The following is a 17,360-nucleotide window of genomic DNA, read 5'->3' on the forward strand; positions in this document are numbered from 1 at the left end:
AAACACATTTAAACAGGTGGCTTTTTACTTGGTTTTATTTTTAAACTGGGAAAGTCAGGGCAAACACGGAGCGAATGGGGCAAAGAGTAGGGCAATAACGGACACAATCATCTCTAACATGGGCTCCTGTTGTCACTTCCTGCCCTCAAACCACTCAGCTCCCCTGATTGACACATTGACAGCAACACTCATGAGCACTTATGTCACTTATGTCTTAAATTGCTTAGTTCTTTATATGTTTACTATTTGGGTTATTTCAGGAGGAATTCATGTATGCGTGTGTTTTCCACAAGGCACTGTACTCAGTCCCATGCTGTTATTGTCTTTTTTATAAGACAATACAGATGTGGTATTTGTTTATACACTTGAATATATAGGGGTTTTATTTAGGGGGGGCAAGGGAAAGGATTACCTGTTTTTTGGTTGGGTTTTTTTTTGGGGGGGGGGCAAGGGAAAGGATTACCTGTTTTTTGGTTGGGGTTTTTTTGGGGGGGGGGGGGGGCAAGGGAAAGGGTTACATGTTTTCTGGTTGGGTTTTTTTGGGGTGGGGGGCAAGGGAAAGGATTACCTGTTTTTTGGTTGGGGTTTTTTTGGGGGGGGGGCAAGGGAAAGGGTTACATGTTTTCTGGTTGGGTTTTTTTGGGGGTGGGGGGCAAGGGAAAGGATTACCTGGTTTTTGGTTGGGGTTTTTTTGGGGGGGTGGGCAAGGGAAAGGATTACCTGTTTTTTGCTATAGCGAAAGGTGGCGTTAGCGTTGGTGTCCCTCAAGGCACTTTATCTGGTCCCCTATTGTTTGTGAAGTGGGATAGTGTGCTCTTTCACACAGTGACACATCATCAAGGCACAATATAGGTTTTTTTTGACGGGGGGGGGGCTTATATTTTGCTGTCAAACTCACCTTGGTCACCTTCCTCATTCGCTCGACCTGAGTGACCTCTACCTATCCCGGGTTGCACTACGCTACGTTGTCAGGTTTGGTGAGAAAAAGGCTCCAAAATGTTGAAGGAGGGAATCAAGAAGAAGAAATGAAAGCAGCAGAGAAAGGAAGCGTGTGGCAGCTCATGAATGCAACATTTTTGGCCGTGAGGACTGATGATGATGATGATGATGATGACCTTCTGACTTTGACTATAAAACACACTTGTCTTCTCCAGTGGGCTCCTGAGAATCAACTTAGTCCACAGAGGCTCCCGTGTGTGAGATCAGCATCAAATATTATGTAAGCGCTCCCTCTGTTGGCCAAGTAGAGAACCGCACCCTCTCTAGTGTGACACGTGGAGAAGATAGTGTTCGAGTTCTGTGGGGAGGTGAAGGTCAAAAATCCTAACCAGTCTCTGCTTGCCTAAAGTCCTCCTGATGTGCAGGCGGCACAGCTGCATCAGCGGGGGCACCCCTAAGGGTGGGCGGATCCACCACAAAGATTATTATTATTATTATTAATATTATTATTATTATTATTATTAGCCAAGACGAGGCTTCATGGGGCTACGAGGTGACTTTAAGGAGTACCTCCACTTTGCCTGAGCAGCCTCTCTACCGCACTGTCGGGGGGCGCCAGGTCCAGGGGCCGCTTCCCGTCCGGGTTCCGCATGGAGGCGTCCGCCCCGTGGTTGAGCAGCACCGACACCATGTCTGGATTGGACAGACGAGCGGCGATGTGCAGGGGCGATTCCCCTGAACCACGACTGTTTGCACTAGCACCTGAAATGGAGTCAGACCGCCATGTTGGGTACACTTGCACAATGAACCATGCCTTGACCTCATAATGTTCATTAGTCATTTAACAAGAATTGGAATTGAACTGCAACATTCATCGATTAGGGCTGTCAATCATTCATTTTCTACCGCTTTTCCTCACAAGGGTCGCGGGTGCTGGAGCCTATCCCAGCTGTCTTGGGGCGAGAGGAAGGGGTACACCCTGGACTGGTGGCCAGCCAATCACAGGGCACATATAGACAAACAACCATTCACACTCACATTCATACCTATGGACAATTTGGAGTGGCTAATTAACCTAGCATGTTTTTGGAATGTGGGAGGAAACCGGAGTACCCGGAGAAAACCCACGCATGCACGGGGAGAACATGCAAACTCCACACAGAGATGGCCGAGGGGGGAATTGAACACGGGTCTCAAAGCTGTGAGGTCTGCGTGCTAACCACTCAACCACCGTGCAGCCGAGAACCCGTTCATGACCTTCTAAATACAGTTTTTAACATTAGTAGAGTCCTCTAGACCTTAAATAACACCCCTACAGTCACCTTTACACTCATTCATTCATACATTCATTCATTCTTTTTCTACTGCTTATCCTCACAAGGGTCGAGGGGGTGCTGGAGCCTATCCCAGCTGTCTTTGGGTGAGAGGCGGGGTGGGGTACACCCTGGACCAAAAACATGCTAGGTTAATTAGCGACTCCAAATTGTCCATAGGTATGAATGTGAGTGTGAATGGTTGTTTGTCTATATGTGCCCTGTGATTGGCTGGCCACCAGTCCAGGGTGTACCCCGCCTCTCGCCCCAAGACAGCTGGGATAGGCTCCAGCACCCCCGTGACTCTTGTGAGGATAAGCGGTAGAAAATGAATGAATGAATATTAAAACTTTTTCTTGCAGTATTGCAACTTCTACTCCTGTAATATTCCTATTTATTTATGATGATGATGATGATGATGTATCAGGGAAGAAGGATTCCTACCAAGATGAAGAAGCTTCCTCACGGTGGTCATCTGCTGATTGGAGCACGCCACGTGCAGAGGGGCGCCTGATTGGTCGATGTTATAATCCAGGTCAGCGCCGTGCTCGGCGAGAGACTCGATGCATTCTGGGTAACCTTGAACCAAACACAACAAGGTACGTGCGTGATGTCGTCGGGATGGTTTAAAGATTAGCGTGTGTGCAGGAACGTGACCTCTGACCTTTGGCCGCAGCCGCGTGCATCGGCGCATCGCTCCCCGATGTGCTCGCTCCGTGCCGAAGGAGCAGCGATACGCAGGTCACATGACCTCGGGAGCAGGCTTCCGATAGCGCCGTTTGTCCGTTTAACGTCACACTGTTGACCTGACAAGTCTATTATTATTATTGTTATTATATTTCCATATGAATACATTCACTCATACGGTCCAAATGTGTTAATGAGTGATCTTAATGAGTTGGGTTAATTACTGACGGAATGACAATAGCTTACTAACATGGGCGCCGTTTTGCAGCAGAAGCTTAGCACAGGACGCATGGCCCGCAATACACGCGCCGTGGAGGGGGGTGACGCGGTCCAGCGTGCTCAGGTTCACGCGTGCACCCTGCAAACCACACAGGAAGTACATCCAACATGACCGGTGTGACAAAGTTTAAGTTGCATTTGTCGGGGAAAAAGTCACAATACTACAAGAAACAACTTTAAATATTTTTACTTTTATCAGGCAAATATAATGACTTCATTCTGGTAATGTTACAATATATTTATTTTTTTTATATGTATATACATATATATACATATAACTGTATGTATATCACTACTTTATGCAATACTACAGTTTTATCTGGTGAAACTACAACTTCTTAAACAATGACAACTTTTATGGAGATAATATTACGGCTTTATACTAGTAGTCAGTGAAATTAGATCTTTTCACATTCATATATTTTCTTACAATGTCTTTAATTAATTAAAGTCTTGTAAAATATTTAATTTTTCTTGTAAAAATTAAAAAAAAATTTCAATATTACAACTGTTTTTCTTTGTAATAATTTATCTTTCACATAAAATTTGAATTGACTTTTTTTCTTGTCGTCTTCTGACGTTTCGCATAAAATGTAAACTTTTTTCTTTTAATAGTTTGGTTGCATTTATGTTATAAAATTGACATTTTCCCCCATAAAATGAGGGCATTTTTATAATATAATAATATAATATATTGTATGTTATTAATATGATTATTATTGTATTGTATATTGTAATATAATATAATATTAGTGTAAAATACAGAATTTTCCTTGCACTATTATATTATTTTAATAATGTGCTAAACTTGTAATATTGTCAAAGTTACATTATTTTTGCAATATTATTTAATTGTCTTAGTACTATGATTTAATTGTCGTAGTGCTTTTTTTTTTTGCTTTTTTTTTACCTTAAATGAAGATTTTTGCCTGGGACATTCCAGCATTTCTTTTAATATTTCCCACGTTGAATCTGTAAAAATGAGTAACCCTGATCCTAAACCCTCTAACTCTAACCCCCTAATCCAACCCAAAACACAGTAAAAATGTTATTATCCATAATATTACAAATATTAAGCTTGTTTTTTCTATTCATGTACTGTTACCGTATGTATGATACAGTAAACCTCGGATATATCGGATTCAATTGTTCCTACTGGTTTTGTCCGATATAAGCGAAATCCGTTATATGCGTATACCGGAAAATGTCCGTTTTACGCATATATGGGATTTATATCCGGTATATGCGTAAATGGGATTTTATCCGTTATAAAAAGGCACTTCCTTGACTATGTTTCCAATGTACCTGGACGCGCAGGCAACGCTGCAAACGCTGCAAATGACGTCGTATAGCGGCCTGTCACGATTCGGCGAATCGGAGCGCCACGATGCAGCCATCCGATATATGCCAGGGAAATTTCATGGAAATGCATTGGAACGGGACTGGAGATTTTGTCCCAAATAGGCGAAATCCGTTATAAAAAATCCGATATATGCAATGAATTTTTTATTGGAAATGCATTACAGAAAAATCGGTTCTTTTTTATCTGTCCGTTGTGAGCGAAGTTCCGATATATCCGAGTTCGATATATCCGAGGTTTACTGTAATATGATTTTTTGCATGCTCTGTACAAACTCCAGCTATAACGATTTAGGTTGCAGTTGTTGGTCCTGTGATGACGCCGTTGAAGCAGAGCGTTAAATACCTGAGCAATGAGCCTGTGCAGGTTAAGGACGCGTCCATTAAATGCAGCATCGTGAATGGGAGCCCAGTCTGATTCCACATCTGTGTGGACAATACACAACCATTCAAATATGCGCCATCACATGTGTCCGTAAGTGTGTGTGTATGTGTGTGTGTGTGTGTGTCACTCACCACTCATCAGAGGATTGGAGAAGAAAACAGCAGCTTGACTTTGACTGCCCGGCGGTGTCTCTTCACGTCCTCCTGACATCTTGTCCTTGTCACTAAACTTGTTTTTCCGTCTCTCCTCTTTTCCACCGTGTCAAAGTGGAAGCATGCCTCAAATACATCTGGTCTTCATTTTGTTCTCTGTGTGTGTGTGTGTGTGTGTGTGGCAGCTCGCTCAGCGCTGTGATGTCATTTCCTCTTCAGAGCAGCTATTTGCCCTCCAGGAAGCAGGCTGTGGGCGGGTCTTAGCCAACAGACAACGGAGCCTCGCTCAACAGGTTGGGACTTTTGACATGTGACACCAAACATGTTTGGAAGACTCTCCTGGTCTACGGTTTAAAAAGACACACCAGCTGAGTGAACACAGACACTGTACACACACACACACACACAGTTTTTTTTTATGTTTTTTTAACTTATTTATTGCTGTTTTGACTATTTTAGTGGATTTTTACAAAAGACTATTAAGGCCACATTGAAAGAATAAATTTTTAGAATATTTAAGATTAAATTTAACAATTAATTTTACTGGAATGAAAAAAGAAAACTGTCATTTTCTGAAAAAAATCATACAAAAAATAAAAGTCAATGCAGGAGGACAAAACGAGTACAATTGAGAGAAATAAATTATATTACGAGAAGAAAAGCCGTTGATTTATGTGAACAAAGTCGGATTATGACGAGATAAAGGTCGTCATTTTATGAGAAAAACACGTAAGTAAGTCATAATTTTAAGAGAATAAAGTTATGATTTTAAGAAAACATTTTTAGGATAAAAAGTAAGAAAAGTCAGAAAATTTTCTGAAAATAAAGTTGTGTAAAAATGTATATAAGAAAAAAAATGAATTTATGGGAAGAAAGTTGATTGAAAATTTATTTTAATTTAATAATATTTATGTTATTTTATTATTATTATATTAATTTTATTATTGTTCCAAAATTCTGACACGTAATGACCATTTGTGGACATTTGTCTCTAACGACAATGAAACTACAGGGGGCCTGGTGCAGAGCCTGATCAAGCCAGCGCTGAAATATCCATCCATTCTTTTTCTATGCCGCTTATCCTCACTAGGGTTGTGAGTATGCTGGAGCCTATCCCAGCTGTCTTCGGGCAAGAGGCGGGGTACACCCTGGACTGGTGGCCAGCCAATCACAGGGCACATATAGACAAACAACCATTCACACAAGAACATGCAAACTCCACACAGAGATGCCCAAGCGGAGATTCGAACCTGGGTCTTCCCGGACTCCCGCCTGTGTGGCCAACATGGAGCCCAGCTGGGAAATAAAATAAGAAATAATATCAATTTAGCTGGAGTTCTTAATCATAAAGAGTGATACAAGTGAGTCGGGGGCCAAGCGTTCCATAAAATGAAGAGCTAATGTAAACACAGACCACCATGTTCACCATTGCTCGTATCAAAGGCAGGTCACATGACAGCGAGACTAATAAGCCGCATGGATGATCCCATTGTCCATAAATGTCAACAATGCATGCAGGACAAACAGTCTTTGGGGTCATTGGGAGTATTTGACTGGGACTTCAATAAGGAAAATAATGGAAACCAAATGAATCAAATGTAATTAGCATATTAGCATAGCATGTGTCGTTGTAATTCAACACTGTACTGTTGCTAAACGGCACTCTGCAGCCACAGGTAGAAGAAAGTAGGTGGCATCAATTGCCGTGCTGCATCCATAGGTCACTACGGGGGGGGGCAAATAAAGGGCAACAATTCTAGTATCAATAATATTCTCCGCAGTTTGTATCGACTTATTAAATGATTACCCAACTTAAATCACCTCTTCCCAATTTAACATATCATTTATTGATTGAGTTAATATTATGTTAATGCTATTGCATTCAAATATTTCAAAATATTTATTTAAATATATATTCAAATATTGAAATAAAAAGGTAATTAAATGCATAAATATCACATATATATATATATCACCATTTTATACAACATGTATTAGTGTGTGAATTATTTACTTTAAAAAGTTTAAATATTTTACAAAGAATGATGTAAAATGCCATGAAATAAATAAAAATTTATTTGGATTAAATAAAATTTTTTTGAATTTGTTAAAATACTTTTGACAGTATTATTTCAGATTGTATTATCTTTATACAACCGTGCATTAATGTGCACAAATATACTATTTTGCATTACAATTTTTTTATATTTAAAACATTAATGTCATAAAAAGTAATAAATGATGATAAATGAATTTAGAATAATGCTAATTATATAATAATAAATAAGTAATGAATACCGGAGCCTGACCATCTTTGTAAAGGACTATTTTAGATCCTGCTGCGGCATTGGACGTCATTAAACTGCGGTGTACCTAATATTATGTCCAGCGCCTGGTCCATATAGATGAAAAAGTCAAGTCTCAGCCCCCCCCCCACTGTTCCCCAGCCCCGTCTGGAGTGCTATTGTAGCGCCGCTGCCGTTGCCGGGGATTAAATGGAAGCACATGATGGACCATGTGATTTGTCAGAGAATTGGGCTAAACACTCGCTTACTTCCTGCCCCCTTTTTTCTCCTCCTTTCTTCCTTCCTTCCTTCCGTTGGGAGCCAGCAGCCCCGGCTGGGTGTGCACAGCGCGTCATGGCATCCCCTCGTTTGGAGACCTTCTGCTGCTCGAACCGGGACTCGGCCACCGACTTGATGGTGACTTTCCAGCCGGATCTGTTCGGAGCGCTAACGGTGGGCAGCGCCGCCCTGAGCCTGGTCTTCACCGTCCTGCAGATCCTGCCCAAGAGGAAAGGCTACAGGAGACTGGGACAGTACCCTCTGCCCAGACCTGCATCCTCCTCACGGATACTCTTCATCATCACCCTGTGTGATATTATGGGATGCACAGGTAAGACTTACACTATATGTATTTACATCTTTTTGTGGCTTCTGGTTTGGACTCTAAACGACTTTTGGGGAATGCTCTGAACTGGACAATAAATTAGGTACACCTTCACAATCCAATACAAAAACTGAAGAACTTAAACTATATGCTTGAAGTCTGCCATTGCATCATAAGCCATTCATGAAAGTGGTTTCTAATATTATGATAACGTTACTGAGCTCATTACAAATGGCAGATGTATATAACACAACCGCACCGTAAATGTCAGCTTTACAGGTACCATGTCCGACGTTATTAGAGCCCCCTAGTGGCACGTATTTGAGGTGCGGATGACAGAGCACAGCGCTTTGTGATTGGAAAGGTTTCACTGCTTGGTTTAGTTTCTATTTCACGTGTCATGTTTTTTCGGGATTAAATACAAACAAAAAATTTAAATAACAAATTTGAACTCTTTCAATACCAAATATGTATTTATACGTCTTTTGCAGGTTTTTTGTTTTTTTTGCATGAGGTGATGATGCAACTGCACATTAATGGATGTCACCTTTAGAGCCGTAATTGATAAGATGTGAATTTGAAGAACATGGAGGAGTGAAGCGTGCAGAAGGTTTCACATTGTAGGGAAATATTAACACAGATATGTAGTTCACTTCCAAATATAAAAATGATAAATACTTCATGGTAAGGATCCACCGATACATCGGCCGGCCGATATATATCGGGTCGATATTTGCGTTCTTTACTTGAATCGGTATCGGCCGATACGCGCGTGAGTTCGCTGATATATTTTTCCACCGCATGATTTACAGACAGGCATCCACCGGGCAGCGTTTTCAACTTTAACTAATGCGTCACTGCGGAGGAGCAGTCATCAAATCGATGCTCGATAAAACTTAAACTACGACAGAAATATTTTGCACAATATTTGAATATTTACTCCTTTTAAAAGCAGAATTCTACTATGTTCAGTGTTTACATTTCAATAAATATTTGTTATCATTGTCATTTTTTTCATATAAATTGAGGGAGCAAAAGCAGTATCGGCCATCGGCTAAGGGTGATGGAAAGAAATCGGTATCAGTATCAGCCGGAAAATCGGTCGATCCCTACTTCATGGTGTTATATTTGTAAAGACATTATTTTGTGTTTATGTTATGGTTCTTTAGATATTTGATACAGAATAATGTGTCAAAATTATGTTATTTTATCTGGTTTTGCCGCACAATGGTGAGTGGTTAGCATGTTCGCCACAAGACCTGGGTTTGATTCCCACTTGGAATGAATGTGGGTGTGAATGGTCGTCTATTTGAGGCCACTATGAGAAGATAAATGCTCATCATATCGCATGTGTTGCATTATTCCATGAAGTAGCTTCTACTTGAACTATGATGTAACGTTATGTAAAGACCTGACCAAACTGGTCAATAACCAGTAACCTACACGTACCTCCTCCAGGGATCCTTTTGAGGTCATCTCTATGGATGGGTCTGCCCAGCACCGTGGCGCAGATCTCAGAGGTCAACAGCACCGACGTCTGGCCGGACGTCTTCTGCCTGGGCAGTGCCGTACGCGTCGCAGCGCATCATTTTCATCTCAGATGTAGACCAAGCCTTGCTTGCATTGACGGCCGTGTTGCATAATGTTTGCAGATGTGGATCCAGTTGTTCTACAGCGCTTCTTTCTGGTGGACGTTCTGCTATGCCGTGGATGTGTTCCTGGTGGTGAAGACGTCTGCGGGGATCAGGTGAAGCGCCGCCGTCTATGATTAGAAGATGAAACGGATACAAAATTAAATAACCACCAGGGGTCTCGACTTTGCACCGGCTTAAAAAACATTAACAACTGGGGTTGTATATTTTTTTATAACATAAAGCTGCTTTTGGAGTATCATGACCCGTCAGCGTCTAACACAGGGGTCTCAAACTCAATTTACTTGGGGGCCACTGGAGCTCGGGTCTGGGTGAGACTGGGCCGCATCAGGTTTTCCAAAAAAACAACAACAAAAAAACGCATTTATTAAAAACAAAAAAAATTAAAAAACTTTGCTTTGGTTCCAATTTTCTACAAGAAAAGCTCTGATAAAACATTCCACTGTTCTCAAATATCTTATTTTTTGTAGAAAAATAAAAAGTAAGATGAAAAATAAATAAACAAATCAAGAATAAAGAAAATCAATCAATCAGTAATAAATAAATAAATATAATAATAATAATAAAACGTCAAATAATAAAAACTTAAGAAACCACATATAGTTGGTGGGTAGACAAATTATTTTTTTTCAAATTAAAATGAACAAAGCATTATTAGAGCCCTGTAGACATGACAAAACACGACTATAGTCACATTTATACTCTTTTTATTTACAACATATTGCGCAATATGCTAACTCGCAAACTAGAGAGCTAGCGACCTAAACGGTAGCCTTACAAGTTATTTCCTTTAAACTTAAATAGCCAAAAACTTACCACTTCCACATGGATAGGGAGGATAACTATTAACAGTTATTTAACCTTTAACATGAACATGAATCAAACGTAATAATTTTTTCTGGGTACATGATACCATACAGCATCCATATCAAACTTGCGCGCTAACATTAAACTTTCATATCAAGGCGGGGGCCTCAAACTAGTGTCCTGCGGGCCACATATGGCCCGCGGGCCGCGTGTTTGAGACCCCTGGTCTAACAGGTTGGACATTTTCAGTACTCGGTGTTGTACTTGTGGCTATCAAAAGCATGTCTGGTATCAAACGTGTCCCGAGGACAAAGACGGAGCTGCACAGGCATGTGTGCTGGGGTCTCATGACTCGCCCTGCCCTCCTTTATCCTCAGCACCATTATCCTCTACCACATGATCACTTGGGGTCTGGCTTTGCTGCTGTGTGTGGAAGGCGTGGCCATGCTCTACTACCCCTCCATCTCCAAGTAAGACTCTTCTGCTGCAGAACATGTTCTTGTTGATAGATGATGTAAACACATTACATTTTCACTTCCTGTTTGTGGAACAAAACAAAATGAATGTGAGGTTTTTGGTTGGTAGGGTAGTCATAATATTTGTAATATTTATATATTTTTTTTGGTCTGTCCAGCTGTGAACAAGGTCTTCAGCACGCTATTCCTCACTACATCACCACGTACGCGCCCATGCTGCTGGTCTTGGTGGCCAACCCCATCTTCTTCAACAGGACAACATCAGCAGGTCAGTATCTAAAGTGACGTCCTCTCATAAAGTCCCAAATGGGAATACAAATAAGCTCCATTTTCCGTTCAGTGACATCGCTGCTGAAAGGACGCCAAGGGATCTACACAGAAAACGAGAGGAGACTGGCCAGCGCCATAAAAATACGCTTCTTTAAAATCATGCTGGTTTTTATCATCTGGTGGGTTCCTTTCATGTGTGGCGTTGTTATCTACCTCAGGAAGTGTCCGTGTTCGGGACGCTCACATGAGAGGTCAAACACGTGACAACAATCATGAGGCGTGTGTTTGATGGAAGGGTTCATGATGTTCCTGTGTTGTTGCTGTGCGGTTTCAGTTGGCTTCCCAACATCATCAATGAGGGCCTCCTCTTCTACCTGGAGATGCAGGTGGACGTTGGGGACAGCGGTCTCAGGAACATCCGCAACGCTGCTCTCATCACATGGTTTATCATGGTAATTTCTTTTCATACGGTAATCTACGGGAATTGAACTCGGATCTCCTAGCTGTGAGGCCTGCATGCTAACCACTAGGCCTCTACTTGAGGTGTGGTGTTTACTAATAAGATACCTCCATTTGAGGCGTGGTGTTTACTATTATGATGCTTCTATTTGAGGTGTGGTGTTTACTAATATGATACCTCCATTTGAGGTGTGGTGTTTACTATTATGATACCTCCATTTGAGGCGTGGTGTTTACTAATATGATACCTCCATCCGAGGCGTGGTGTTTACTAATAAGATACCTCCATTTGAGGTGTGGTGTTTACTAATGTGTTACCTCCAATCGAGGTGTGGTGTTTACTAATATGATACCTCCATTTGAGGCGTGGTGTTTACTAATATGATACCTCCATCCGAGGCGTGGTGTTTACTAATAAGATACCTCCATCCGAGGCGTGGTGTTTACGAATATGATACCTCCATTTGAGGCGTGGTGTTTACGAATATGATACCTCCATTTGAAGCGTGGTGTTTACTAATATGATACCTCCATTTGAGGCGTGGTGTTTACTAATATGATGCCTCCATTTGAGGCGTGGTGTTTACTAATATGATGCTTCTATTTGAGGTGTGGTATTTACTAATATACCTCCATCCGAGGCGTGGTGTTTACTAATATGATACCTCTATTTGAAGCGTGGCACTTACTCTTATGATACCTCTATTTGAGGCACGGTGTTTACGATTATGATACCTCTATTTGAAGCATGGTGTTTACTAATGATACCTCTATTTAAGGTGTGGTATTTACTAATATACCTCCATCCGAAGCGTGGTGTTTAAGAATATGATACCTCTCTTTGAGGTGTGGTGTTTACTAATATGATACCTCCAATTGAGGTGTGGTGTTTACTAATATACCTCCACTTGAGACATGGTATTTACGAATATGATACCTCTATTTCAGGCGTGGTGTTTATGTATTCAAATGGACACACACCCACTGACTAATTGGGGCATGGCGTCAATTAGAGCGCAGGCCACTATTTGAGGAGAGTCCCTCACTGCTGTGTATTTATTCTCCGACAGGGGATCTTGAACCCCATGCAGGCCTTCCTCAACACGCTGGCCTTCCACGGCTGGACGGGCTTCGATGTGGACCTGAGCCTGCAAGGCAGGAGAGAGCTGGCCTGGGAGTCGGCCTCCACCTCAGTGGCCAACGGCGGGGGCCACAACGCCATGGTGGGCACAGCCCTGCTCTACCAGAGCCACGTCCAGGAGGCCAAGAAAAATATGAACGGCAACGGGCAGCCGCAGTCGGACGCCATCAGCGTCCTCTCGGAAGGTAACTGGACTCATGATGGCTCCCATAACTCGCCTGTGTATCAGGGCTGGTGATGCTGGGTGATAAAAGACTTATTGAAGGTTATCATATTGTTTAGTTTTATTTCATTTTCCCCACAAGATAACTCTCACTGATAAAAACGCTGCTTTTTCATTTCCTTTCACGCAGCACTCGGGCCGACATGATCAGTTTCTATCGCTACCCTGCTTATTCGGGGGTCAGCATTCGCTCCCCCGCACAGTCACATTTCTCTGTTTCAAATTGTAAATACAGTCGTCATCGCTTCATCATGTTTTTTCATAAATATATTACTAAATCATGCAATTTTGTGGTTGAACATGGCCTATTATTAATAACAAATATGCATATTTAAGTACATTGTAAATATTAATGCATGAATGAAGCATTTTCCAGCATAAAAGAGACCTAAAATACTAACAAAAGGCAATCAGAAGATACATGCCAATATGATGTGATGATGTAGTATTCTACACTGGCCACTAGGTGTCAGTAATGTTACTGCCATGTTCAGTGAGACACACAATCACCAGACTTGATTGCAGGCATAATAATACATCCATCCATTTTCTGTATCGCTTATCCACAAATTAAAAAATTAAAATTGTAGCCACAGCAAGCCAAAACTCATCTGTGAAGCCCCCAATGTCACTTCCTGTCCATCCCTCACTCAAGTCACAGAGGGGAACTAATATATAGTAACACACCAAGGATGAGTCTTATTTTCTGTTATTATGTTTACTATATTGAAGAATACGAGCATATAGGTGGCTATAGGGGTGTTATTTGTTTTGATAAGAGATCAAACTATTATGATAATATATTAATATATACAGTATTGTAGGGATTAGACGATCACAAATAGTTTATTAATTTATTAGTTGCAATTTTTCACCATTCGCCGGAGGTCTTTGACCATAACCCCCCATGCGAATTGCGAAATGAGCATTCATAGAACGCATCATGCAAACCTGAGCCAAGCTAACAAACAAACATAACTTAATACTATTTGTATTTGTTTGATCGTCTGTACGTTATTTAGCAGGTCATCTCCTGGTTTATAGAGAATGGCTTAGGACCATGAGGCTGTACCATTTTTAAATCCGGGGTAGAAGGAACGTACGACAGTGTTTTAAGGCCACAGATTTGTCGTGAATTTACGGGAAAAATATTGAAATATTACGAGAATAAAGTCGGAAACTTCAGAGAGAAAAAATGTAAATCTGTTACAGGCATTGCCTGAGACAACTATACGATACGACTTTATTCTACTAAATGTATAACTTTTTTTACTTGTACATTTTCAACTTTATTCTCTGAAATCCCAGATTTTTTTTTTCTTAATGCGGCTGCTTTGACTATTCCAAAAAGCTTCCTCACACTATTGTTTAAAAATGGTGGAGGATTGTATTCAAGATTATGTATTTATGGATGGAGTAATACAACACAACTGTAACTTTTTTTTTTCAAGAAACAGGCAAAAGGAGGACAAATATTCCTTGAAGAAATTCAGTTAACTGGGAATCATAGGGAATGATGTAAGATGACGGAATCATACTTTTCTGGAAGTGGTTTGTGACCTTAATTGCAAAAAGAATAAATAAATTCCTCTAACAAAAGTGAAAAACAAAACATAGTGGCGTATTTGTGTCTTTTTGTGCAGTTTGTCCGCCCTTATGAGCTCTGGGAGAATAAGTCTTTTACATCTGTTATTATTATTTGCTTCATATATTATATTAAAACAGTAAAAAATATATATGATACAAAAATGTATATATATTTATATATTCTACATTGTATTATAGAGTATGTTTAAAATATGTGTATTCGAAAATTATTTTATTTTATATTTAATTTAAATTATTTTATATTTAATGTAAAATAACTTTTTAAAAAAGGTAAAAATAAATAATAATAAAATCAAAACATATCTAAAAATATGTTTGAAAATAAATGTGTTTTTGATATATAATTTCAATACCTCCTATTATTATTCATATTATTTCAAGGCTTTCGTGGGCCACATAAAATGACCCATGACCTTTTGTTTTACACCGGAAGCATCCGGAACGCCGTATTCATGTCATTCAAAAAAAGACTTTTCATTTAGAGGCAGTTTGTGGCAGCGTTAAAAAATTAAGCCCGAGAACAAAAGTGACTTCCTGGTTCATTAAGAAACCAGCTTACAAACAAGCAGGCTTAAAGCACTCTGATAAAATGGTACAGTCCAGTCATCATCCATTATTCTCTATGGATCAGCTGTTAATTACCTAGCAGGCTACTTCCTCTATCTGACACGTTAGCATCAATTTGTTTATTATTCTGGGGTGACTAAAATGGTACTAATGACAACTAATAAGAAAAATAAAACTACTTCTTACCTTTTGTGCTTGGTGGAGGTAATACAGTAGATGTCTTCTCTTGCTCCTCCAGCCTTTTGTCCCAATCTTCTCATTTCCTGTTTGCAAAGCGTGCAGACATGTGATTGTTATCTCAGCGCCTCATGAAGATGACCATTATTATTATTAATATCAAGCAGATGATCGGATTCATTCCAGTGGAGCAAAGCATCTAACACGAACGAGCCTTGCAATCACATGCAAAAAAGCCATCATCTTTTGATGGAAAATAGCCGACATTTTGTTGTCATTGAAGTTGTTTGCATGGGAAAAGGTCCCATTTTTACGAGCATAAACTTGTAATATGAGGAGTAATAATGTCATATCAGAGTTGTACTAATAAAGAATTAATGTTATATTATGAAAAACAAACATAACGAAGTAAAGAACGAAGGAAGCAAAAATACCGATTGTTTTCCGGGTACGAATTGGGTAGTCACGTGCCGTATGGACTCGCGCCACAATTCTAAAACAATGACGTCACATCCCCGTGACCAGAAGTAAACTTTGACGACAAGCCAATATAATATCTGAATATTTTGAGCACCAGGACTCACCGAAGGCGACGTTCTCCCGGTATTTTCTTGTCTTACAGTCCCAGAATGAGGCAAATGTAATTCCACTCTTTCGTACGTTTCGACGAGCCTTTAAAAGCCGAAAACGAAGAACTTTTGCGTATCCGTTCTTCTTCTATGACATGGTGTGTCACGTGGTTCAGTCCGCGTATCTGCCCACAGCGCCACACGCAGGTGTGCCTTGTGTATTACATCACTCAGTTATCCGTTCCCGTCTGGATGCAACTATGAACTAAAATGGCTAATCCTCCCGTGTTTGTCTTGCTAGGTTCAGAATCTAGCACAGTTGAAATCCACATATCCAGCGAGCTACCCGACTATGGCAATGTAGACGCTGATGGAGAATCCTTGGGGACGCCAGGGAGGCGCTAGCCGGCATCCCGTCGCACAACGCTACTTTGCTGTAAACTACTTTGGCTGGTAACAACCTATAGATGTCTTGACAATATGGATGTTATCATCTTGTGTAAGATTAGCATCTTTTCTAGTTAGTTTTTTTTTTAGCAACATGACTGTATTCCTTTCTGTCTGGTGTCTTTTTGCACACATCAGATGAAATATTAAATAGCAGACGTCTTTCTTACATGGTGAGAAGTCTTTTGTACAAAAAAGGGCCACACTGAAAACAAATACTTATACTATGAGTCTATTCTAATACTACGCCACAATAATATAATACAATGACAAGCAGCAGTAATATTACATCATTGTAAAAATATAAATAGCTCACAATTTTATGAAAATAACCCAAATACTACATTTTACCATTTTTTTTCTAAACGTTGCTTCTTTATTCTTTGGTTTATTTCTCATATGTATCACTTATTTAATATTTCAATGTAATGCTTCTAAAATACCCCCCATAATACTACAAATTTCATGTTGTAAAATTATTTTTCTTGAAATATTCTATTTTTAAACCTATTTATTTTAACATTATTCTCCTGATGTTATTCTTGTAAAATTACTGTCCATTTTTCCTGTTGTAAAACAATAAATAAATTACAAAAATACATAGAAATTTAATATAAATCAAACTGAGGGGGAATTAAAATGCAAAAATAATATGCATATATAATTACTATAAAATAATTACAATTAAGTCATGACAAATTATTGAAGTAAATGAATACAATGTCATAAGAAAATTGCAATTGCAAAGATTTTTCTGAATAAACTTTTACCTTCTGCTTTGAAAGAATCGATGACAAATAAAAACAGTCACACAATTGAAAGCCAAGGTGTTCTGATATCAAAATAGAGTGATTTATTTGAGACACTGAATGACTTGAATGTTTTATCTTGAAACAGGTGACCACACCCTGGACCAGGGTGTGCGAGAGATAGTAATAAGTAGCTGTCACAGCGTTTCATC

The 17,360-nt window shown here is 39.9% G+C and overlaps 2 protein-coding genes across 2 annotated transcripts; one reads left to right on the top strand and one right to left on the bottom strand.

Moving 5' to 3' along the window:
• Window positions 1-529: 529 nt before the first annotated feature.
• Window positions 530-16,927, bottom strand: LOC131135876 (ankyrin repeat and SOCS box protein 9-like). The gene is made up of 12 exons (XM_058082282.1): window positions 15,818-16,927; window positions 15,393-15,469; window positions 9,453-9,765; window positions 7,669-7,984; window positions 6,365-6,410; window positions 5,094-5,458; window positions 4,924-5,003; window positions 3,190-3,297; window positions 2,917-3,058; window positions 2,697-2,831; window positions 1,510-1,701; window positions 530-1,393 (listed from the first exon to the last, which is right to left on the bottom strand). The coding sequence occupies exons 6-12, from the start codon at window positions 5,170-5,172 to the stop codon at window positions 1,263-1,265; spliced, it is 867 nt and encodes a 288-aa protein (XP_057938265.1). The 5' UTR covers window positions 5,173-5,458; window positions 6,365-6,410; window positions 7,669-7,984; window positions 9,453-9,765; window positions 15,393-15,469; window positions 15,818-16,927; the 3' UTR covers window positions 530-1,262.
• On the top strand, window positions 7,381-16,650 carry gpr143 (G protein-coupled receptor 143). Its single transcript, XM_058082281.1, has 9 exons — window positions 7,381-8,009; window positions 9,462-9,571; window positions 9,656-9,750; window positions 10,840-10,932; window positions 11,097-11,206; window positions 11,279-11,387; window positions 11,543-11,660; window positions 12,738-12,993; window positions 16,254-16,650. Exons 1-9 carry the CDS (start codon window positions 7,610-7,612, stop codon window positions 16,355-16,357), a joined length of 1,395 nt encoding a protein of 464 aa, XP_057938264.1. The 5' UTR covers window positions 7,381-7,609; the 3' UTR covers window positions 16,358-16,650.
• Window positions 16,928-17,360: the final 433 nt, after the last annotated feature.

The sequence above is a fragment of the Doryrhamphus excisus genome, chromosome 9, assembly GCF_030265055.1.
Source record: "Doryrhamphus excisus isolate RoL2022-K1 chromosome 9, RoL_Dexc_1.0, whole genome shotgun sequence".
NCBI lineage: Eukaryota > Metazoa > Chordata > Actinopteri > Syngnathiformes > Syngnathidae > Doryrhamphus > Doryrhamphus excisus.